The 24,943-nt window shown below is 40.5% G+C and overlaps 1 protein-coding gene and 1 long non-coding RNA gene across 2 annotated transcripts in view; one reads left to right on the top strand and one right to left on the bottom strand.

The window, feature by feature from the left end:
- The window catches only part of NUS1 (NUS1 dehydrodolichyl diphosphate synthase subunit), a 27,089-nt gene extending 9,893 nt beyond the window's left edge, over window positions 1–17,196 (bottom strand). The window contains exons 1-3 of the mRNA XM_029944789.1: window positions 16,625–17,196; window positions 5,481–5,606; window positions 4,427–4,576 (exon numbers count right to left, since the gene is read on the bottom strand). Coding sequence (XP_029800649.1) covers window positions 4,427–4,576; window positions 5,481–5,606; window positions 16,625–17,039 — 691 coding nt within the window. The 5' untranslated portion in view covers window positions 17,040–17,196. The remainder of the gene's footprint in view (window positions 1–4,426; window positions 4,577–5,480; window positions 5,607–16,624) is intronic.
- LOC115296304 lies at window positions 16,817–18,188 on the top strand. The gene is made up of 3 exons (XR_003910828.1): window positions 16,817–16,971; window positions 17,225–17,449; window positions 17,884–18,188. It is a non-coding gene; the product is annotated as an uncharacterized LOC115296304 (long non-coding RNA).
- The last annotated feature ends 6,755 nt before the right edge of the window (window positions 18,189–24,943 follow it).

Here is a 24,943-nt window from a genome sequence, read left to right as displayed (position 1 = left end):
CAGGAGCAGGAAAGGAGAATTCGAGACCTGAGTGATACAATCAAACGGAACAACATCCATATCATAGGAATTCCTGAAGAGGAAGACAGAGAGAAAGGTCTTGAAGGGATACTAGACCAAATTATAACTGAGAATTTCCCAAATCTGGGAAAAGACATAGACATTCAAATTCAAGAGGCACAAAGAACCTCCTTAAGACGTAATTTGAATCGGCCTTCGGCACAACATATCATAGTGAAATTGGCAAAATATAAAGAGAAAGAGAGAATTCTGAAAGCAGCTAGGGAGAAAAGGGCCCTCACATACAAAGGGAAACCTATCAGAGTGGTTACAGACCTATCGAATGAAACTTGGCAGGCCAGGAAGGAATGGCAGGAAATCTTCAATGTGATAAACAGAAAAAACATGCAGCCAAGAATCCTTTATCCAGCAAGGCTGTAATTTAAAATAGAAGGAGAGATAAAAAGTGTTCCCAAATAAACAAAAATTGAGAGAATTCATGACCACCAAACCAGCTCTATAGGAAATCCTAAGAGGGACTCTATGAGGGAAATGTGGCAAAGAATACAAGGTACCAGAGACACCACTCTACAAACATGAATTCTAGGCAGAACACAATGACTTTAAAACCACATTTCTCATGTAAATGGACTGAATGCTCCAACCAAACGACACAGGGTAGCAGAACAGATAAAAAAACAAAACCCATCTATTTGCTGTCTACAAGAGATTCATTTTCGACCGGAAGACACCATCCGGTTGAAAGTAAAGGGATGGAGAAATATCTATCATGCGACTGGAAGCCAAAAGAAAGCTGGAGTAGGCATACTTGTATCAGACAAACTGGACATTAAAGTAAAGGCAGTAACAAGAGTCACAATAATTCAAGAGAAAAAAATGGTGACAGAAGAACAACTCGGTTTGTTTGCCTCACATCATTCACAAAAATGACATCAAAATAGATTACGGATTTAAATGTAACACGTAAAGTGATAAACATTCTAGAAAGAAATAATGGTGACTTTGGGTTAGGCAAAGACTTCTTAGATATGACACCAAATGCATGATCCACAAAAGAAAAAATGATAAGTTGGATTTCATAAAGATTAAATATTTTATCTTTTTTTAAGTTTTTGCTTATTTATTTTGTGGGGAGGAGAGGGAAAGGGCAAGGCACAGAGAGAGAGAGAGAGAGAGAAAGGGAGGGAGGGCGAGGGAGGGAGGGGGAGGGAGGGAGGGAGGGAGAGGGAGAGAGAGAGAAAGAGAGAGAGAGAGAGAGAGAGAGACAGGGAGGTAGGAAGAGAGAGGGAGGAAGAGAGAGAGAGGGAGAGAGAGACAGATAGACAGACACAGGAGAGAAAATCCCAAGCAGGCTTTGCACCGTCAGTGCAGAGACCAAGGCAAGGCTTGATCTTGAACCCTGAGATCATGCATGACTTGAGCTGAAATCCCGAGATTTCATTTCAATTGTGACAGTACCACCCAGGTACCCAAAGATTAAACAATGTAAGGAAAAAAAAAAAAGCCATGGATTGTGACAAAATATTCGTAAGTCATATGTTACTACTGAAAAAAAGACATGTACCCCAAATAAAGACCTCTTAAAAACTCAATAATAAGACAAACAACCTATTAAAAAAGGCAGAACATCTTGAACAGATCTTTCACCAAAGAAGATACAGGTGACAAATTAGCACATGTTAGTCATTAGGAAAATGTTAATTAAAACCACAAGGAGATACTATTACATATCCACAAGAATGGCTAAAATTAAGAAACAAAAACAAAAAACTGACAATATTATGCCTTGGCAAGGACATGAAGAATCTAGGCTCCTCTCTATTGCTGGTGGAATGTAACAGCCTCTTTGGAAAAGTTTGACAGTTTCTTAAAAGTTAAGCATTCACTCAACTACACAACCTAGCAATTCCATTATTAGTTATCTACCACAGAAAGGAAAACATATGTGCACAAAGACTCAGATGTGAATGGCCACAGCAGCAGTATTCAAACAAACCTAATGCACATCAACTGGTGAATGGTAAAACAAAATGTCCATCCACAGAACTGAATACTATTCACCAACAGAAAGTAATGAACTTCTAATACATCCAACTTGGATGAACCTCAATAATATGCTGAGGAAACAAAACATCAAAGACTATGTTTTATATGATTACATTTATATAAGATATCTAGAAAAGATGAAAGTATAGTCAATAAAAAAACAGACACCTGTAGACATGTAGTGAACTTTTGGGGGTGACAGTATTCAGAGGGTCTGCTTCTGTCAGATTAGTAAATTAACTTATGGACTGTGTACATTTTCACTTATTGTGGGTTTGCCACCACTGAAGGTAATACCTGGGCTCAACACATTGGCACTTCACCACAGGCTCCCCAAAGGACCATCTTTGGTCCCTCTATCACTTTCAGGACACCCTCATAAATTACTCTATGGCTGGGGCCTTACAGAATCCAGGAAACAGTCAACACTCCAGTAACCTACAATGAGTCCCTACTATGGTTTACTTAAAGTCTATTCAATCAGCCTTAAATACAGCCAGGCAATGCGAGAGAACACCAGAGTCGGGGAAGAAGTGAGTAGTCAGTGAAAGTCAGGAGTTGGTGAGACCCTAGGCCAGAGAGCGAATGTGCTGTGTGATGGATATGTGACAACGTGAAAGAAACAAGAATGGAGAGTCAAGTAAATGACTAAGTTAGATTAAAAAAATGCATGATTAATAAGGTAAATGGAGACTCTATTTGAATGAACAAAGAATGTGTATCTGAAATTGCATGGCTATAGAAGCTATTAATGGACATGAACTTGTTAGAAGCACTGCATTTCTTCAAAAGGGTCAAGGATGGGGCACCCGGGTGGCTCAGTCGGTTAAGCATCTGACTCTTGATGTAAGCCCCGCATCAGCTCTATCTTGGGTAAACAGCTTGCTTAAGAGTCCACCACCCTCTGTCTCCTACCCTTCTGCCCACTCCCAAACAAAAGAACCCGAAAAACAAAAAACTAAAGGACCAAGGAAAATGCCAGAAAGCAGAAAGACCATAAAGTTAAAGCAAAAGGCTCCTAGGAGGCTCTACAAAGAATAAGCAAATTAAAGGCTTTTATAAATAGTTGAAGGAAAAAAACCTATAATGTTATATTTGGTATAACATGACAAATATAGGGAGTACATTTCATATCACATAATAGAACACTAAAAATAAAGTGATGAATGCTAATAAGATTATATTAAATTCAAACTTAACAGATAGTTCAAACTAAAAAGAAACAGTAAGAGGAGTGTGATATTTTAATAAAAAATATGTTTGGTCTCGGTCCAGATTACAGGCACAGAGCTCCTAAAATCCTTGGAATTTCCTGAATGAGAAGAGTGGGAGGAGTATCTTTTGTTATTCATAATAAGCTCCTCTAAGGTTAATGGGGAGTCTGGGCGGGTCTCTGGGTAGCTTTAGGATGGGAGCAAGAGGCCAGGGAAACCAGTCATGTGATTACAGGGCTGCAACTTCTAGCCTATCTTTCAACCTCTAGGTAGGGGAGAGGAGCTGGAGACTGAGTTCAGTCCCAGACAGTCAATGATTTTATCAATCAGGCTAACATAAAGGAACCTCCACAAAATCCCCTAAATGAAAGGTTCCAAAAGCTTCCAGAGTGCACGGAGGTGGATGCACTGAGATGCTAGAGGGTGATGGAGCCCAGAGAGGTCACGGAAGATGACTGCATCCCCTGTCGACACCTACCCCCATGTGCCTCTTACACGGGACGGCTCCTGACTTGTATCCTTTATAATAAACTGGTAAACATAAGTAAAGTTCCTTCCTGAGTTCTGTGAGCCATTCTAGCAAATTGTCAAACCTTAGGAAACTGCCCCCCATCCCCATTTATAGTTGACCAGGTGGCCTGTACAGGTGGCATGCACAGGCAGCCTGAAAAGCCCAACTGGCATCTGAAGTGGGGGTGGTTTTGTATGACTGAGCCCTTCAACCTACAGAGTCAAACACTATCTCTGGGTGGTTAGTGTCAGAAGTGAACTGAATTGCTGGACACCCATATGGTGTCTAGAGAATTGGAAAATTCACTGTACAGGAAAACAATTAATGGATGTTTCCTCGTCAGGAAGGCTGACAAGCAGTAGTCCGACATTCAAGAGCATTCATCAGCCCCCCACAAAATAATCTTATATCCTCTCCTTTACCGTAAGTCCTTTTGTCAGTGAATTAACTGCAAATTTCATGATCTCAGAATCATTTCCACATGTGGGGCTTCAAAATTTCAGACACATTGTAAGTGTAACAACAACAACAAAATCAGACTTTATAGTGCAAAAGGAACCTAGATGTTCTCCTTCAGACCATACCCTTATAGGACAAAACTGAAAACATACATGTTTGTACATATATGACTTACTAAGTAAACTGTCTAACATATCTACATCCAAATCTGTGGATTTCTTTTGCTGCAGGGCTACTAATTGGCAAAAGTCCTGAGCAGCTCTCACAATATCTGCTTTTCCGTCTTCTGGGGAGAGCACCTTCACTGCTGACTGGCAATTTAAAACTGAAGGAATAAAACAAACAAGTTATTAAAAAAACAACCTGTTCCAGACATATTTTTAAATCAGTTTCAAGAAACATTAAGTTCAGACTAAAATAAAAGTATAGTTCTTATAGTAAACATGGATCATTTAAGTCCTCCAAATTGAATGTAGAACATACTTATCTACTCTCCCCTGACAGGACTCACACATCACATTTGTGTATATATTTATATACTGCCTTCCTTTCAAAGTGCCAGAGACCTCGTATCTCTGAATAAATCTTCTAGAAAATAGCAATCACAGGCTAGTTTATAATTTTCACTCACCTAAAATGCCATCTACAATCATAGTACAGTTAGTAGTTAACACAAAAGATGAAAATGAAGAATACAGGAAAAAAAAGTATTTCAATGGAACAGGTACTGTCCACCTTATCAGCATTCGATTCTATGGGAGCTATTTTATAATTGATAGGATTCTAGGTACTCTAGAGGAATGCCAAATGCTTGTCTGTAGACAAGAATGCGAATTCTTTCTTGTCTGGCAGAGGTTCAATTATCGTCCCTCCAACCCAACAGAAAATCCAGTTTTGCCTCTATTTACATATTCATTGCAATATTATTGATCTGTAAGTGTGTCCATTCTTTGGACTCTCTTTTGAACTGGTTATAATCTGCCTGGTTCCTGGTTACTTAAATAAAATCTTCAACATGTATTTATTTTTTAATATCTATGAAAGTCATGATTTTATCTTTTTTTGGAAAATTATCTTTGAACAAGATAAAGAAAGAAAAATCTAAATCCGATGATTAAAGAGCGTGGCAATATAGACTAACAGGGCAAAATAAATGAGTGAGTGACAGAATCTGCCTTGAAACACAAAATACATCTGCATAAGTTACTCAATTTTATACTCATGCTTACCTTGATCATCTCTGTCATTACTATTCGCAAACTCTGGTGAATATTTGGAACAATCTAAACCCAGAAGTTCCTGCTGTTGTTTTAAAATTTCATCCATCAATCTGGAATTATTTCTTTTGAAAATACCTTAAAAAGAAAAAAAAGCAAGTAAATCCTAACTAGGTTAATTTATTCTCTTCAACAATTAATGGATGTTTGCTGTGAAAACAACACTGCACCCAGAAATGAACAAACTCCATGTGAAGTAGTGCCGACTCTGCCTAAACTAGAGTCTAAAAGAAAAGCAAAACAAAACTGTTAACACAAGAGTCTGGAGTCAGGCGAACATTAAAAAAAAAAAAAAAGATAGGGGTCACTACCTGGAACCGATATGAATATGATAAAAATTTAGACCCAGAAAGAAATTTTAAGAGATCATTTACTTGAAATCTTCATTGACAGAGTAAGAAACTGAGACCCAAAGTCCTTAAGAGACTTATCCAAGAATCTGTAAACTGCACAGTGGGCTAGAGCCCTTATCTTGTGGACTCCCAGTCTGATGCACCTTCTGTGCAGACCCACTACGTGCATTCAATATTATTACCTCTATTTGATTAGCTGTTTTAATGGTTAGAGGAACTATTACGAATTATGTAGAAAGTAGAGAGAATATACAGCCCCACACCTATAAACTCCTCACAGGCCAACTAAAATGACACTTACTCCTAAGAGAACCTTCCCAATCCCCAGCCAGATATGCCATAATCCTCCTCTGACTCACCCTTACCTCCTCCAAATATACACATTTTGTTCAAACTCCATAATACACGATATTCTACTTTTTATCATAATTATAACTTTATCCCCCTACTGAACTACAGTCTTCCTTGTGAACTTGTGTCTTACTCATTTCTTTCCCCCTCAGGCACCTTCCACATAGCAGGAGTTCAATGTTTATTTAATAAACTGAATTAATCAGTGCACAAAGTGCCACCTAACAACAAAACCTAAACGGACAGGCCACTAAATGGAATTTTTATGAAGTTTCCAGGAACCTCTCACAATAAAAGCAGGTACTTCCTCATTGCATACAGGCAGAAATTCTGTTAAAAAGGAAGAATACACAAAAGCACAGTTACAAAGTATTTTTTATAGAGAAGCTCACAAAGTTATTTTAAACACAACCTTTGTCTTGGCTAATTTGGAAATTAGATAAACAAGTATAGTTTCTGAGAGTGTATAGATAAAACAGTATCAGCAAGATGATTCCTGATTGCTCACAGCTTGCCCCATCCAGAAATCTGATTATATGCTATGCTGCCTATCTCACTTACCCACAGGCAATACTATCAGCTTGAAATTTTCTTCAGGATTCAAAGTCTTCACACACACACTTGACATGAGACACCAGAAATGCAAAAAATGTAAGAGTGCCTTTGCCCAGGATAGGCAGTTCCTCCAGTAATATCATAGTACGGCCTTAGGCAAGTACTCATACTTGTGGAGTTCTTTTTCCCATATCACACTTCATCTTATTTGCCTTCACAGAACCTAAACTAAAGCCAAAACAGTGAATAAAAGAAACTATGACAAAAGTCATTTTATGTGAAAGGAAGCTCAGATTACACTCACTCAGAAATAACTGACCTAAGAGAAAAACATTTGTAAATAACATTTTTGAGAAAATAATAATTTACAGAATTATACAGTAATGAGGATGAAATAACCATTTTAAACCATCCTTTTACAGATGAGGAAGAGACCCAAAAAGGTCAAGCAATTGTTCTTGGCCAAGAGTCTAAGATTTTGGCCTGGAATCCAGGTCTCCTGGATTCTAATTATTCAGTTCAGTAACGATTTCTAACATTGATAAACAAATGATGCTAAACCCACTTTACTAATATACCCATTAAATTCTGAATTCCCCTCCCCCAGAGTTGAACTCTATAAATATATAAAACTGGCCTTTTGAAAAAATTAGAACTGGAGCTCCTTTTTAAAAGGCTCTTAAGGCTTCACAGGGCTGTTATTTGAATTAAGAAAACATAACTTTGGGGACGCCTGGGTGGCTCAGTCGGTTAGGCATTCAACTTCAGCTCAGGTCATGATCTCACGTTCATGAGTTCGAGCCCCACTCTGGGCTCTGTGTGACAGCTCAGAGCCCAGATCCTGCTTCAGATTCTGTGTCTCCCTCTCTCTCGCCCCATCCCCTGCTCATGCTCTCTCTCTCTCTCTCTCTCTCTCTCAAATAAATAAACATTAAAAAAATTTTTTAAGAAAAAAGAAATGTTCACAATGATTTCAAGAATTTTATATAATGTTTATTGCTCTATAACTATATCTCATGTATTCTCAATTTCATAAATATAAACTATATAAAAATATTTATAGAAAAGATATATGACAGAACTATCTTTAAAAACATGCACAGGTACTCACACGAACATCTACAATTTCCATAAAAAATTAAAATAAAATATTATGCCAGAAAAATCGGGCCTCAGAAAAACTGAACAATGTTTTTGGTATTTCTTGATAAACATTAGCTTCACACTTTGGGGCCAAATGTAAACTTTTTATATCCTAAGAAATACCTATTTTGAATTCTAGTATTTGAAACTACTTAAGACGCTCAGCATTTAGACAATAAGGTAAGTCAATGTCCCCTCACCATTCATCCTAAACTAAATGTCCCCTAAACTTACCATCATAACACTTCTAGTTTTTTGTATTTCCTAGTTTTTGTTCCTATGCATGTATAATCCTGGCCTATACGATCATGCAATTTTATATCCTGCTTTTTTCACTTGTATAACATGTATCCTTTTTTGGTGCAAATCTCATGATTATTATAACAATTGCATTATTTAACAGAAGAGTCTTTGCTGATTTGTTCCAGCTCTCAAAACATAAAAATAAATACTTCCAGAGCGAAGATCATTACTACTACAGCTATTGCACATTCTCTCAGCATTTAGGTTTTCATCATATTCAAGGAAAAGAAAAATGCCAATATAACTGGTGAACACATAATTAAGTAGAATGAAGGGCATTATGTGAGGCCAGGCGAAGGAGTAACACGAAGGGGTCTGTGGGCCTTGGTAATGAGCTGAGAAAACATTCCAAGTACAATGGGAAGCTGTTGGAAGGTTTTACTCAGAGTTCGAATGATGTTATCAAAAAAAGATCACTTTGTTGGGGCGTAAAGATGGATTATACAGGGGCCAGAATATAAACAAAGACGAATCAGGTGGCTGCAGCAATAATCCAGGTGAAAGACAATGTAACTCAAACTGGGTTGGTTGCAATGGAAAACCAAAACAAGTATCCAATTTGGAACATATTCTAGAAGTAAGGCCATGGAGGCCTATTGATAGATTATAGGTGGAATATAATGCAAGAGACTCACTGAAGACATCTAAGTTTTTAGCTTGAGCACTTGGCTGGAAAGTACTAGTATATTTTAAGATGAGAAAAAAGGTGAGAGGGGTCTGGGGGGGGTGAAATTCAAGACATGTTTTGGACATGTTAAGTACCTGAGATGCCTAATAAAAAGTAAATCTGTTAGGTAGTGAATTAGATATATGAGTCTGGAATTATGGGAGAGAAGGACTGGAGATACAAATCTGGGTATGAGCATTTAAAGAATTTTTTAAATGCTAAGTTTAGAGAAATCATCTGGGACAGGGGTCAGCAAACTACTGCTATGGGAACACAGCCACATCCATTCTTTTATGGCTGCTTTTTGGCTTCCTTGGCAGAGTTGAGTAGTTTTTTTTTTTAAGTTTTTTTATGTTTTTTATTTATTTTTTGAGAGATAGAGAGAGACAGCGTGAGCAGAGGAGGGTCAGAGATAGAGGGAGATACAGAATCTGAAACAGGATCCAGGCTCTGAGCTAGCTGTCAGCACAGAGCCCGATGCAGGGCTTGAACCCACGATCCATGAGATCATGACCTGAGCCGAAGCCAGATGCTTAACCGACTGAGCCACCCAGGTGCCCCAGAGTTGAGTAGTTTTAACATGCACCTATAACCCACTAACCTAAAGTACTTACTAGCTGGCCCTTTAAGAAAAAGCTGTGGGCCCTTAACCTAGGAGACAGCATGAACAACAGAATGACAAGGGTGTATATACAGCACAATAGTCTAGGACACCCCAACGTCTAAAAGTGGAAAAAATGAGGAGCCAGAAGGTGCAGAAGGAGCAGTCAGCAAGACAGGAAGAAATCCAAGCATACGTACATTTCAAAGACAGTGGAATTAAGTATGCTCTATCCACCCATCAGATTATATGCTGTATTCAGGCACAGTACTGGAGTCCTCTGAAATCTTTACTCTACTAATCAAAATTACCTTTTAGAATTATAGGTTTCACCATTTAGTCTACTCTTTTCACTCAAGCATGTACACGTTAACTAATGCAACCATGACATATGTGCTTTTTTCAAATTAAGGAAACCAAGTTAGGAGTTTAATTAGACAAGTATTCAGTAAGCAAATCTTATCTCTATTCCTTAAATCCTACTTCTTCTAAAATGTATGTGAAATGAATTATCAATTCCATAAAATGAAACTTTTAAAGCACATACTTAATATGGTTTTCTTTAAAACCTGAAATGACAGAGCGTTAGGTGGCTCAGGCAGTTGAGGGTCTAACTTCGGCTCATGTCATGATCTTGCGGTTTGTGAGTTCCAGCCCCGCATGGGGCTCTGCTGACAGCCTGGAGCCTGCTTCCAAGTGCGTGCGTGCGTGCGTGCGTGCGTGTGTGTGTGTGTGTGTGTGTGTGTGTCTCTCTCTCTCTCTCTCTCTCTCTCTCTCTCTGCCCCTCCCCGCTCTCTCTTTCTGTCTCTCTCTCTTAAAAATAAACAAGTATTAAAAAAATTTAATGGAAATCAGAATTTTTACTATAGCTATTCCCTCCTTTCTACAGAAACAGACTTTAAGAAACAACTAACATCAAGTGTTTATATGGACCCGGGAAGGGAAGAGAGAAAAGTGAGATAAACACTAAAATAATCTCTCCTAGTTATAAAGCATCTCACCAGCTATGGTATTAATGTAATACCTGTCCTTCAAAAGGGCCTACCTTTTTTCCTTTTAAACTAGACACCTAAGGAAGTTACTTAGTGGCTACCCTCACTTAATTTCTCTAACAATCCAATTACAACATCATAGGCGATCTTCAGAGAAGAAAACATATACTTATGAAGCAATTATTTAAAATAAAAAAAAAACTACCACTAAAATTTTACATGACTAAAGCAGTCCTAACAAAATAAATCTTACACACCAGCAGATGATTTTATTTCAAGAGAGAGCCCCAGAGTTAGAAGTCAGCGCGTCATAGCAGGGAAGACGTGCATGCAGCAGCGGTGCAGCACACTGGAAGGAGAGCCGTGTCTCATCAGGTCCCCGCTCTTCAGCAGGGCAGAGGTGCAACATCAACGAACCACGTGCACTCTCTCAGCCCCTGGGGACACATTTTAAAAATGAGAATATCTTCACAGACTCTGCTCACCTGACAAACAGTTCAACAGGCAGGAGTACCATGATATTAAATTTAGTGGATTAAAAAAATGTCCTAGGACCCATAGGATGGACATTTATATTAGTGGTATGAAGAAAATTCCATTTGCCTTCATATATGTTACAAATCACTTCTATCACCTGTAGATAAGTACCACCTTATCAAGGCTTTAAGATGACCTGACATAATTAGGAACAGTACTAAAAGTTACTATTGTAGTCACATCCTCTTAGGAGTGGGAGTCAGTATAGCAAAATGGTTAAGTATAAAAGTTTTGGAATAAGATTTAGTTCAAATTCTAGATCTGCTCCTTACCAGAAATGGGTTCTTGGCTTTCTAAGTCTCAGTTTCTTGATCTGTAAAACTGCTAAGGATTTAATGGACTTCTTTGCATAGTATCTGGTACACAATAAGAATTCAACAAAGACTAATTATTCCTATTAAGTAAAGGTTTATTTTCGTACATAGATCTAGTACTATGGCTAAACAGAGGGTACTGAAGAGAATGAGGTCATTTCAAAAGTTTACAAAAGCAGAATAAACCTTTTCAAAGTCAGCAAATCTGGAGATGGAATAATAAGTCAAGAGGTTACCTATGAAGTAGTAGTCAGAACGGACATTATAAGGATTGATGCCTTTTGACAGGTAGCTAATTCTCTGACATGAAATGAAGAGGATGTTCCAGGATGCAAAGATAAATGTGAAATTGCGTGCAAGACATGCACTACACAGAGCTGAAGATAGGAACGGATGTTGTCTTACTGAGGGAAAACAGGTATCCTAGTTTGTACTGCTTCACATATCAACATGTAATCACAATCAGGATACAACGGGATTTAACACTTCTTCCAACTCTGTATTTCAACCTAAGAACAAGAAGTACTTAGTAAGACCAAACTTCCCAATAGCATCTGTGTCAGTGTGCCAAATAACGTAACTAGGGCAAGGATGTTCACTTCCCTCCATTATGTTAAGGTTCCTGGGTACCTGTAGAACACCAAGCTACCTACACGCTGTAAGAGAAGCAAAGATTAGAAGGATGGACAGTTTCTGAGGAACTTAAATCTAGTAAGAAAATTCAGGCACATACACATGACTACTATTTTAGAAAATAGAAATACCTTTGAAGATGTACAATGTTCTGAGGAGACTCAAGAACAGAGCAAGATTAGGAATGGAATAGTCAAGAGAGACTATGTAAGAGGTGACAGGATGGACTTACAAGGATCATTGACAGCCTTCTGACAAGTAGACAGACATATGTCAGGAAAAGCCATTTGTAGGAGCCATTTGTCAGGGACGAGGGGCGGGAGGAACATCAAGCAACCTAAATGTGGAAGCGGCAAAAGGCATATAAAATAGAGAGAAGTAGGCTGTGGAAACTGGGAGTACGCTGGGCAGACATTTTTAATGCCAGTGTGAGAAATCTGTACGCCCTAAAAAAATTACAGAAGACACCGAACACAGATTTACAACTACGGAAGGAACACTAGAAAGAGCAAGATGAAAGATTTCTGTTTGCTTGTTGTGTTGCTGGATCCTCATACAGAAGGCAATGCCTTATTCTAGATTACTCCGATTTATAGTAAGCAATGCTAAGACCCTATCCAGACTTCCTTATTCATGAAAAGGAACACGATAGTTTCCTCAAACAATAGTTTGAGGCAAGGCAAGTAGCAGAGAATCCCTAGACTTATTTTAGGGTCAAACTTCAAGGTACAGAGGCAGTATACAGACAGATGGGTGAAAAGAGATGCTCAGGTCCCACTCCCCTAACTCAGTCTGATCAATAACTGTGGAATCTCTATTTTTTATAAGCGTCTCCCAAAACTCATCCTCAGATGGTCCACAGGCCACATTTTTGAAAAATACTGCCCTACAGCAAGGGCCCCAGCCCGGCACCAATATACCTGGGCAAAACAACAGGTTTCAACATTGAAGATGATAATGTGGATGTGATAACATTGCGTGATATCCCTGATAATGCGGAGGCAAGTGTTCCTGGAGTAAGACCCAGGCCAGCACAGCACCCCTCAGGTGCTAACACCAAAGTCCCTGAATTCCAGGTTTTGCGCCGTCCCAATTATGGTCATTTCTTCAATTATAATCATGTAGGCAAATCAGGCAAATCTCTTTACTAGAATTCTGGACTTAAGGAATCCTGAGAAAACAACCCTCCTTTCTAATAGATGAAAGAATTACTGGCAGGAATTTATTATAATCACGAAATATGGCAGGTTAAATGAAAAGAAAAAGTTCAGTTTGCTGGCAGTCAAACCAAAGTAAATATCAATGGGTTTTTTAGTCTAAGAATAAAATATAATCTAGATCCAAAAATAATTAATTAAAACAAATATTTATTTAAACTCAAATTTTTAAGGAAAAGGGTACAGGACAGAGAAAAATGTAGCTTCTTCCCAAGATCCCTGCCATCAAGTCCCCCTGCCTCACCCCTCTCCTTCCCACACTTGTCGCCCTTGCACCTTTCTGGACAAGCTATTGTCTCAATGAGATGCAGTCTATTTCACCATTTTCTTGATTTGGGCCAGCCTTGTAAGCTTTGGGCGTAGGCTAGGTCTTTGGGAACATTCTCTGGGAGGAAGCCCAAGCCAGACACATAGAAAGACTCTGTGAAGACAGATGACTAACCTGCCCTCATCTATTCCAGCCATTACCAACCAGGTATCAGACTTAAGACAAGAAATGTTCATGTCCCAGCCACTATCTGACCGCAATCTTATGAGTGACCAATCCCAAAAAAGAAATGATCAACTGAACTGAATCAACATATAAGCTGTTGTTTGAAAACACTATGCTCTGGGGTAAATATCTACAACAGTCACACAAACCTTCACCCTACCTCATTTCTCAACTTTTCATTATAGAAACTTACTTATATTTACTGTTCTGCACAGTACTCAGCACAGTTGTGAAGGCTTGTCTAGTAGGAATGCTACCAATAGGGAATCCCCTATTCACATACAGAGGAGGGAGGGAGAGAGGACCCTGCAGTTCATGCTAATCCAAATTCTACCCACTTTTGCAAAGCCTAGCTAAAGTGTCACCTCCTTCCTTCTCAGGGTCATAGGGGGCAACCCTGCTTTGCAGGGATTTTTCTCTTTCCTTAAATAACGTCTCTGCCGCTCACTTAGCATTTTTATATTAGCTGATATTAATTTTTAGTAGATATCCTTAACTTGAGATATTTTAACTTTCTTAAGAAACACAATTTCTTGCATTCCTTTGTATCCCAGTGCTTTACACTATAAGGTACTCAATAGATGTAGCATTTATGAATATGTCAATAGGATTGTTTTAAACCTATAAAGAACCAGGTTTAAATAAAAGTTTGGGAAAACTAAATAAAGTTTAAGTAGCTATACCTTCCCTGAAAAGGACAACTTTCCTTACATATCCACACAGCTTGTTTCCTCACCTGTTTCAGGTCAATACTCAAAAGTCACTGAGGCTTTCCTTGTCCACCCTACTTGACGCTGCACCCCACCATTGTCTTTCAACACTCCCATTCCTGTTTGATTTTTCCTCACTTCACTTATGATGTAATTTACCACATATCTTACTCTTTTGTAGTATTTGTCAGGCTTCCACTAAAATGTAGTTCCATGAGCATAGGGATTTTTGTCTGCTTTGTGCACTGGTGTACCCCTATGCCCAAACCAATACCTGGTATTTAACAGACAGCCAACTGTCACTATTGAATGAATGGATGAATGAATGAATACCAAGAATGGGTAAATCAGACAATGAAATTATCCCCTAAAAAATAATTAAAACTGCTTTTATAGTTGGGCACAAAGTGCCCTACATCAATTCACTGGAAATAACCTTAAAACTCCTTTAGGTTTTCAGTCAACGTCTGGTTAGCTTGACTTCTTCCTTCTCATTAACAATCACTCTTCTTTTAGCAAATATGACACAAGATATTTCTGAACCACATCAGCAATTCAAGAACAGGAACTGTGAGAACAAGGAAGTGTGGCAATATTACAATCTGTAGACACAGTCACCAAGTTAAACTATTTAGCTATACATCTATCTGCCTTCCTTACTAGAACATAAAGGTACTTGCTTTAAAAGAATCACCTGTGTATAAGGGATTCACTTATAAGTCAATCCACCCTAGTGTTTAATGGCTTTAACTAATTTCCATTTCTGCTTCACTTCTTTCTTTCCCCACACAATATTTCTGTTGTATTGGTTTAAGCAAAGACTGTGTCGCTTCCTAACAGTCTTGTGATTTCTATTGCTCTGCTGAGTTTGGCAAGTTCCATAAAACGTCAGTCCTATTAAACTTTACCCTACAGGTTATATCATCAGTTGATGATGGCAGACTACTGAGTCACTATATTCCTTGCTGACTGCAAGGAAGTGACAGGCCAGTCAAAGATTACTCTAACACCGTCCTAAAGTTACTGTCTGACCTTGACCTACCCTTTCTGACAAAACCCTGGATTTACACCTACCTATCTATAAAAGATTTAAAGGGGAAAAAAATCAAACTGTAGTGTCCGTGGGGCATAGCGGGTAATTTACATTACTGAACGAAGAAGAAAACACTAGTTTTCTTTCCTTCATACCAATACACCTAACATCATTGTTATTGCCACATCTTTATGTCTAAGGGAAGGAAATTACACTACTTTCAGGATCTGACTGACATCCAAACCTGACACTTAGAGCCTTCCTCAACCTAACCTCCTAGTCATAATTTCAGTCCAATGGAAAGCCCATTTCCTCTGCATGAACTTCTCAAATTCCTCCAATTCAAAATTTCTCTCCCCCATTCTCATTGTGGTTACTTACTCCCAACACTTCTTGCTATTAGCCAAGAACTTACTTATGTATCTACTCCCCATAAACCTGAGACTCCATTGAGTTAAATGTAAGATTACAAGGAATATGTTTATTAGCACAGAGCTTAAGGTTTGTAGCCACCCAATAAATGAATTCTTATACTTGAAAATTTCTCTATGGTGAAATGCATTCCCTCAATCAGAACATAAAGGAGGGCCACTACTGTATCAAGTACCGTGTTAGCCACTAAGGATCACAGATTGCACATAATCCCAGACCTCCGAAGGCACAGGTGACCATTTTCATTTTGCCTATCCAGTCTCTCACATGCTTTTTGTAAGCCCAAATACTACCTACCCCCAACCACTCAGTTTATGCGTAAATCCTTCACAGGCTAACAGTGATTTATTTTAACAGCAGTGTCTTTAATCTCTCTGAAGAAACACTGTAGTATTAAAGGGGGTGGGGGAGGCATATACGTGGAAAAGCACAGATGTCGGTGATTCTCAGGTCCCTCTTTTGTGAAACATGCGTATACAAATAACATCTACCGTACTGGGACTTTACAAACAATAAAAAGTATTTTTTAATTGCACAGAAAGCGACCTAATCGAATTCAGGGACTTAGTAGGTGTTCAATAAAGCTTATCTCCCTTCCTCGAAAGCGCTGGCACTGTTAATGTGCACTGCAGGGCCGTGGGACGAGGCAACTGGAAGAGCAGAGAGCGCTGCGGTACGCGGGGCACCCCGGATGCACCCGCCAGATGTGCGGTACCCCCGGTGGGAGACGACCCAGTCCCCCAAACGCGCGCCGGGCCTCACCTTGGTGGTCGTAGACGCTAATGTAGGAGATGCCCACAGCCATACACCACACCACGAGGCTCGCGATGTCCGAGAAGCTGGGCTCCGGTTCCTCCTCGGTGACCACCAAGCCCATGTGCACTGGCAGTTTCTCCAGGGAACGGGCGTCCGCGCGCCAGCGCAGCCGGGGGTGGGCGGCGGCCGGACCCGGCCTCCCGCGTGGATGCCGGTGGTGACGGCGGTTCCTGGCGACAGCCGGGGGCTTGCGGAGCGTGAAGCCGAGCGGCGCTAGGACCGCGGCAGAGGCGGCGCGGCAGCAGCGCCGCCAGATCCAGTTCCAGGTGCCGAACCGAACGCGGAGCCAGGAGGTGAGCGTGCGGTGCAGGCAGAGCAGAGCATGCAGCACCCGCCACACCAACTCGTACAGCCCCGTCATACTCCCGTGGCGTCCAGACGCCCTCTCTTCCCTCCGTCCCACACCCGCGGTGCGACGGCTTCTTATCCTGCCCGGCGGCCGGCGCGGGCCATTGCTCCACGTACCCCCGCCCCCCACGCCCGAACCCCTTTCCACTGCCAACACCTCACCTCGCCCCCGCCGCCATCTTCCTCCTGCCTCGGCAGCCCCGCCCCCACATGTACATGGACAGCTCTGATTGGTCGGTGCGGAACTCTGACGCGACTTCTGAGTCCAAGGATGTGGCCTAACCAGGCGCCGCGGAGGAGAGCGCGCTCCTGCGAACTAAGCTGGCTGGGGACCGAGGGCGCCCCCTAGTCGTGTGGAGAACGAGGAGCGGACGCCACTATCCCTTGCCCGCAGGACGCCACAGAAAGGCGCTTGTCTTCAAGGTTGGAATGGGTGACTTCAGGGACTCCGCGTCCCTCGAGGCCTTGGGTGTCTTATACTGCTTGTGTCCTCTCACGGCCCCGTCAGAAATGGTTTTTAAGGGATCAAAGTGGCCCAAGTGTATGACATTACAAATGCCAGAAATAACCTAGGAATAGAAGGTCGCCCTCAGCAAGTGTCGATGTTGGGGATCAACGGGGGTCCCCGAAGGGAAGTGTGCGGAGAGAGAAGCGTGCCCCTTAGAGAGGTCCTGCTACGGTTCTTTAGTCAAACCTTGTACCTGAGGCTAATTCTTCTTTAGCAGTGTTCTTGAAACATAACTCTGCCTATGCCCTTCCCCTCTAAATGGAATCTTTACTGGCTGTCCCTTGCTTAATGAATGCATAACAGGGGGCTCCATGGCCTGGGAATACAGTTTATTGTCTTGTTCATGCAGCAAGCGATCGCCGACTACCAGCATGACAGACCTGAGTAACCAACGCTCTTTGGTGGACCTTGCCAATGCAGCGACATCATCCCCTACACACGGCGTACTGTTCCAGCCCATCTGGACCACAAAGTATTCCCCCAGGCCAATTCTATACTTCCCTGAAGCGGTTCTGTGCCATTTTGTCCCCTTTTATTCTCTTCCCTTCTCCTCAATCCCTGTTTCCCAAGTAGGTCTTGCCCAAGCCCCAACCCATTTCTCAAGTGTCATCTTACATGAGCAAGTCCTCTAGTAAAAATTCGCTCTATCCCCTAGACTGAACTCATTTCTCCCTCCTTGTAAATCTCACCACGGTTAGCAAATTTCATGACTCTATATTCCGTTTTCAAATACAGTTTACCCTCGAAGAATGTAGTGGGTTAGAGTGCCAAAACTGCCCCCCCCCCGCCCCCGCAGTCGGAAATCCTAGTATAACTTTTGGCTCCCCCAAAACTTGACTACATCTTCCCGTTCCTCTGCACTTGGTGCTCTGGCGATGGACCAAGAGGAGGGAGAGGGGGAAGGCGGTGACCAGGAAAGCCCGCAGTCTTCTTCCTCACTAGCCATTGCTGTTTATGTGACCACTGGATGCTCTGCTAAGGAAGCTCCCCGACACCAGCGTCCTTCTGAAATTTGGCTGTATATTCCAAAGGACTGTCCCCTACACACACACACACACACACACACACACACACACACACACACACACACACAGAGCTACATTTCTCCGAGGTACTCACCTCTATGCCACAATGTTTGCCACTTCTGACAAGACAAGAGCCATCAGTCTCATCTCTCCATGGTTAACTCTCAGGTCTGCAGGCACATGCAGGCTGCAGCTTTTGTACTTCCCTGAATTGCAAACTTAAGCAGAAGAGTTCTGGCCCCATCTCTATCCGAGAGGACCCCACCCCCACCCCCAACATGCAGACCTCGCCTTCTCTCCTCAGTTGTTTGTTTTTTTTCTTCCGAGAGTAACCATAGGTAGGTTAACAGGTTTCTCGGCTGAAAAATGTTCAGCCTTCTAAAAGGGGATACATAGGGGCTCCCCACTTTTCTTCTTTGGCATCTTTCAGTAGGCTAAGAATGGAGGTGTCTAGTGGTGGCTCTCAAATTCCAGCTACTTCTCCACTCTTAGAAGGAGCTAGATTTGGGGACACCTGCGTGGCTCAATTGGTTGAGTGTCCCACTCTTGGCTTCAGCTCGGGCCATGATCCCACATTTTCGTGAGTACAAGCCCTGTGTCTGGCTCTGCACTGCAGCACAGAGCCGGCTTGGAATCCCCTCTCTCCCTCTCTCTCTGCCCTTCTGCACACACTGTCTCAGTCTCTCACAAAATAAATAATAAACTTGAAAAAATTAAAAAGTAGGAGGTGGGTTTGATGCCTATTGCTTTCTGCCTCAATTCTGGAACAGCAGAAAAACATACTATCCTCTTATGTATATCCCTTCAATCCAAAGCTTAAGGACTTGTCTCTTTTCTAAAGAATTTCTAATATTTTCCTCACACAAAAAAAGCAATGAATGTGGCACTTTTAGGAATGTTAGGTGTTCATATAAATAAAGTAAAATATAAAATTTGGACTTCTTAATCATAATTCCCACCACCCAAGTTCTAGCAGGGATGGGAAAATGCAGGAAGAATTCCACAGCCTCAGAATGATGGTAAGTCTCAAACATTATGAGGACATGCATGCAATGATTCCAAGTGTATGACATTCTTGATAAATGATATCAACCTCCTCATTATATCTCAGTCTGGGTATGATACTTGCTTTCTCTTCAAACTGGGTTTTGGGGTTTTGGGGGTTTTGGGGTTTTTTTTTGCCTTTTAGAATGCCTTGTAATTTTTATTTGATGATTCTACCGGGTAGAAGGAACAGTCCTTTGGTAATGTGGTGACAAGGTGCAGAGGGTGGGGAGCGTTCTGCAATCCTATGATCAGGTCTCAGCCTCTTCATGAGCCTTGTGCCTCTGGTCCGTGAACATGCAAGTATTTTTTTTCAGTTCCCTGTCTTATGTGGGCCAGGATGACTAGACAGGGCTGGCGTTAGGTAGTTCTCTTCCCCTAGGTCAGATAAAACCCCCATAATTTAGACTGTGGTCAAATCATTTCTCTTGAGAGCACCCTTTGTTAAAAAGAACAGAATTCTCTGGCATATTTCAAAATGGCTCCTTTTCTCCTCCTGCTGCCAGAAGCATGAGGTGACTTCTTTTTTTCCCTAATATTCACTTGAGAACCTGGTTTAGTTCCCAAAGGTAAAGCTTGCATAAGTGGGGGCAGGGAGGGGGCTCCTGTGTCTGCAACCCCTCCAGAGTTTTTAAGTCTCAGACTTGTCCACTCTGAGCTTCTAGCATTTTTCCATCACAGGGAAGGTCTTTCTGGTTCATTGGTTCCTGGAGAGGCTTCTGCTCAGGGCTTTCTGCTCCTGTGATTCTCTGCATTCATCTGGCTCTCTAATGGGGATCACACTGCCTTTTATGGATCAAAAAAGAGTTGTTGATTTTCAGTTCGTTCAGCTTTTTTATTTGTGGTTGCAACAGATTGACAACTTCCAAGTTCCTTACATGGTGGATCATAAACTATAAGTCAACTACGAGTTTCTTGAAAGTTATTAGAAAACAAATAGTTATTAGAACACAGTCACATCCAGTTATGTAAGAATTGTCTACAGCTGAGTTGCTGTAGTTGCAACAGAGACGTCTTAGTAGTTGCAACAGAGACGTCAAGGCCCACAAAGTCTCAAATATGTACTCATAGGTCATTTACATAAAAGTTGGCCCACCTGGCGTGCCCAGGTGGCTCAGTGGATTGAACATTCAACTTCGGCTTAAGGTCATGATCCCATGGTTTGTGAATTCAAGCCCTGCATCCAGCTGGAACTTGCTGCTGTCAATGCAGAGCCCACTTTGAATCTTCTGTCTTCCTCTCTGCCCCTCCCCCACTTGAACACACCATCTCCCCCCACCGCAAAATAAGTGAATCTTAAAAAAGAAGTTGGCCAACCTGGTATAGATTACAAAATTACTTCAATAAAAGGACTCTTATTCTCATTGGTTTTTAGGTGCTATGAAGACTTAACAAAAGTCTAATATCCCTAGAATTCCCAGAAAATAAAGAAGCCAAACTATGTACTAGCTTTTGAAAGAAAAAAATACCTTTCTCACAGAAACTGCTAGGTCATAGCAGTTTTATATAAAAATCCAAAATCCTTTGATAGATTACACTTATCTGATAGTTTGGGTTTTTAAAAAGTCTGTAAGATTATTCCCTGGACTTGTCTTCTCATAAAGAGAGTAGTTTATCTGGACTTCCCAACTTCTTGCACTGGGCTACTTATCAGATATGTTTACTCCTACATAATGTTTAAAATTAGGAAAAAAGTAAAATTACATGTTCAACAATTTAGAACTATATAAATTCTGATGTTCTTTTTATGTCAACATTAATTATGATCTGTAGTGTCATTTTAAGTAGAAATTCTGGGGCACCTGGGTGGCTTAATTGATTAAGCCTCTGACTTTGGCTCGGTCACAATCTTTTGGTTCATGGATTTAAGCCCTGCACTGGGTTCTGTGCTGATAGCTCAGAGCCTCGAGTCTGCTTCAGATTCTGTGTCTTCTTCTCTCTGCCCCTCCCCTGCTTGCTCTCTGTCTCTCTCTCTCTCTTGAAAATAAATAAATATTTAAAAATTAAATTAAATGATTAAATCAAATTTTATTTATTTTTATTATTTATTTTTTTTTTTAATTTTATGCTTTTTATTTGTTTTTGAGAGAGAGACAGTGCGAGCAGGTGAGGGTCAGAGAGAGAGGGAGACACAGAATCTGAAACAGAGCCCGACGCTGGCTGTCAGCACAGAGCCCGATGTGGGGCTCGAACCCCTAAACCGCGAGATCATGACCTGAGCCGAAGCAGGACACTTAACCAAATGAGCCACCCGGCACCCCTAAATTACATTTAAAAAATGGGCAAAGCTTATGAACAGATCATTAACAGAAGAGGAAATGCAAAAGCTAGCAAACATATAAAAACATGCTCAACCTCACAAGTAGTCAGTAAAGTGAAAATCAAAACAATGAGATCCTGTTTTAATACTCATCAGATGAACAAAAAATAAAGACTGAGGGTAAATGCTGATGACCACGTAGAGGCAGTTGTCAGTGACTGTTTTAAAAGTTGAATAATGGCTATTAAATAAAATCCTCTGTGTTGGATTCCTAAAAACAGTGTTTTGAGAAAGTCTACAGAGAATATTAGAACAATATTCTACCTTAGAGAGAAAAAGATAGAGAAATCCATCACTCAAACAGTTTTCTGTCAAAAACAGATACCATCTGGAATAAAGGCAATCCTTGAGCTCAGAGACAATGCTAGTCATGTTACAAAATCAAACTCTTAAGTAATGTTACAAAATCAAACTGGTAAGATAATCCATTTTTATTACTGGAATGATACCAGTTCCACAAAGTTCATCCTTAGAAAATTGCTCTTTCAGGGCACTTTACCAATTCCCCAAGGTTTCAGACTAATGAGCTGTCAAGAATCCAATTTTTAACATTCAGTACACAATTACATGATGGAGAAACATTGAGTTTCTGGATGACTTGTAAAGATAGTAGTTTTTCATTTGTGTGCGTATTTGTTTAAGCAAATTTAGCTAAGAACAAAATGTCTAATTAATTAAATGATAGGAGATGTAACTGAGCCATGACCTCTGGCAAAGTAGAGCTTTAAAAACATCCTGATTATTCTGTTTCTCAGGGCTGGTGAAATTCGTATAACCTGTATTTAAAAGGCATGAAAAAAAATAAATAAAGGGATGAAAGCATTAAACATCAACCGACCCCCTTCCAACCTTTCCCACCCCCACCCAACATGGCTATTTTACCAGAATTTTTGGCTACAGCCTCATTACCAGAGCATTATTTGATGAGGGGATATAGTGAACAACTATTTTTTTAAAGGACTTCTTTAGAGAAAAGAGAGTTCTCTGAGCATTGGCCTTAGAGACATTTTTGTCATCTAAAACCAGAGCATCCAAGAACTGCAAAGTAAGAGAGGAGATTCAGAGATGCAACAAAGCAGAGAATTTGAAAAGACTTGTGATCCCCTTTGCAAAGGCAATATAGCAGAAAGCCTACACATCACAAGGAGGCAAGGCCCACGTTCCTGCTATTGCATGGATTGTATAACAGAAAGTTATAAAGTCTATGAGGAAAAACTCTTCAAAATTGATCAATGCCGAGTATTTCTAAGTACAAACTAATTATGCTCCTGAATGAGAATATTAGCTCAGATAAAAGTAGTACATTTGCATATTACCACTTGAATGTGCCCGAAAGGAACTTCAGTGCCTTCTTTTCAGATCATTCATTTCAACTACTCATTCATTTCAGTTTTTCTCACTCCCTTTTCCAAGGCTGAGTGGAAGACTAGTCTCAAACTTGCCCACTAGCTGTCTTCTCAGATTAATAACTAAATATCTGAATTTTAAACATCTCTACATAAGTATAAATGTACAATAATTGGGCCTTAAAATTTCCTGATCCTTTTCTACTTTGTCCTCCTCACTCTTTCCTTTTTCTTATTTCTTGTTCTTTTTTCTGTAAGGATATCAATAAACTTAACTGAGAGTCCAAAACTGAGATAGATAGTATAGGTAGATAGATAAGTGGATAAATAGATCAGAATTTACATATATATATATATATACATATATATATATATACATATGTATGTGTATATATGTATATATATATAGTGTTAGGGACTGAATTGTATCCCCCAAGATTCTTATGATAAGCCCGAACCCCCAATGCGATTGTATTCAGAGATAGGACTTTCAGGGAGATGATTAACATTAAATGAGGTCTTAAGGGTGGAGTCCTAATCCAACAGGACTGGGATGCTTATAAGAAGAAGAGACACCAAAAATCTCTCTTCCTTCTTCCATGTGAGCCCACACCAAGCACACACAGTGGGAAGGCCATGTAAGGATGCAGCAAGGAGGGGGTGGTCTACAGCCCAGGGAGAGAGGCCTCACTAGAAACCAACTCTGATGACACCTTCATCTTGGGCTTCCTAAGCCTCCAGCATTGTGAAAAAATAAATTTCTGTTGTTTAAGCTACTTAGCCAGTAGTATATTGTTATGGCCACCAAAGCAAATAAATGCGCATACTTTATGGAACATTTTACTATTCTGTACATTGTGAGTAAAGTGTCCTTAGTGAATCTTACAGCAAATTGTGTAGTAGAAGGAGTACTGAACAGAAGTAAAAACAAACAAACAAACAAACCCAGGTACAATCAAGTTCTAGTTCTGCCACTTGCCACTTTCTTTTTTTAAGTCTATTTATTTATTTTGATGGAGAGAGTGGGACAGGGGCAGAGAGAGAGAGAGAGAGGGAGAGAGAGAGTATCCCAAGTAGACTCCTTGCTTTCAGTGCAGAGCCCAAGATGGGGTTCAATCCCAATAACCATGAGATGATGACCTGAGCTGAAATGTCAGACACTTAACTAACTGAGCCACCCAGGTGCCCCTCGGTCTGCCACTGTCTATGTGTGTGAGCCTGAGAGTGACTTCACCCCTATGAGACTGGCTCTCACATCTGTAAAAGACTAAGATTCTTTCTCAAGACCCTCATAACTTCGTAATTCTGATTATTAATACCCAGGCAATGGTAGTGGATATATATTATTAAGTATCACAAATCACTGGTTTTTTCTTAGAATTGTAGGTCAGACACATTATAAGAGTTGAAATCTGCACCATAACAAGGGAAATAATGTAAGTTTCCTTATTTCTGTACTTGTGTACTTCTGTGCTTTATGTAGTTGGGAAACCTGTCAGTATGCCAACGAGTACTAGAAGCCACAATAAAAATAAGGCCCTTTTCCAAGAAATGTCAATTTCATAAAGATCTGGGGAGAAGAAAATGTGGACATAAAGCACGTAATACTAAAAATTCTGCATAAATTTTTAAAACATGACACTATGGAGAAAATTCAAGCTTCTGGTGGGCATA

The sequence above is a fragment of the Suricata suricatta genome, chromosome 7 (assembly GCF_006229205.1).
Source record: "Suricata suricatta isolate VVHF042 chromosome 7, meerkat_22Aug2017_6uvM2_HiC, whole genome shotgun sequence".
Taxonomy (NCBI): Eukaryota; Metazoa; Chordata; class Mammalia; order Carnivora; family Herpestidae; genus Suricata; species Suricata suricatta.
The sequence above is the reverse complement of the archived record's forward strand: the minus strand, read 5'-3'. Positions and strand labels throughout refer to the sequence as shown.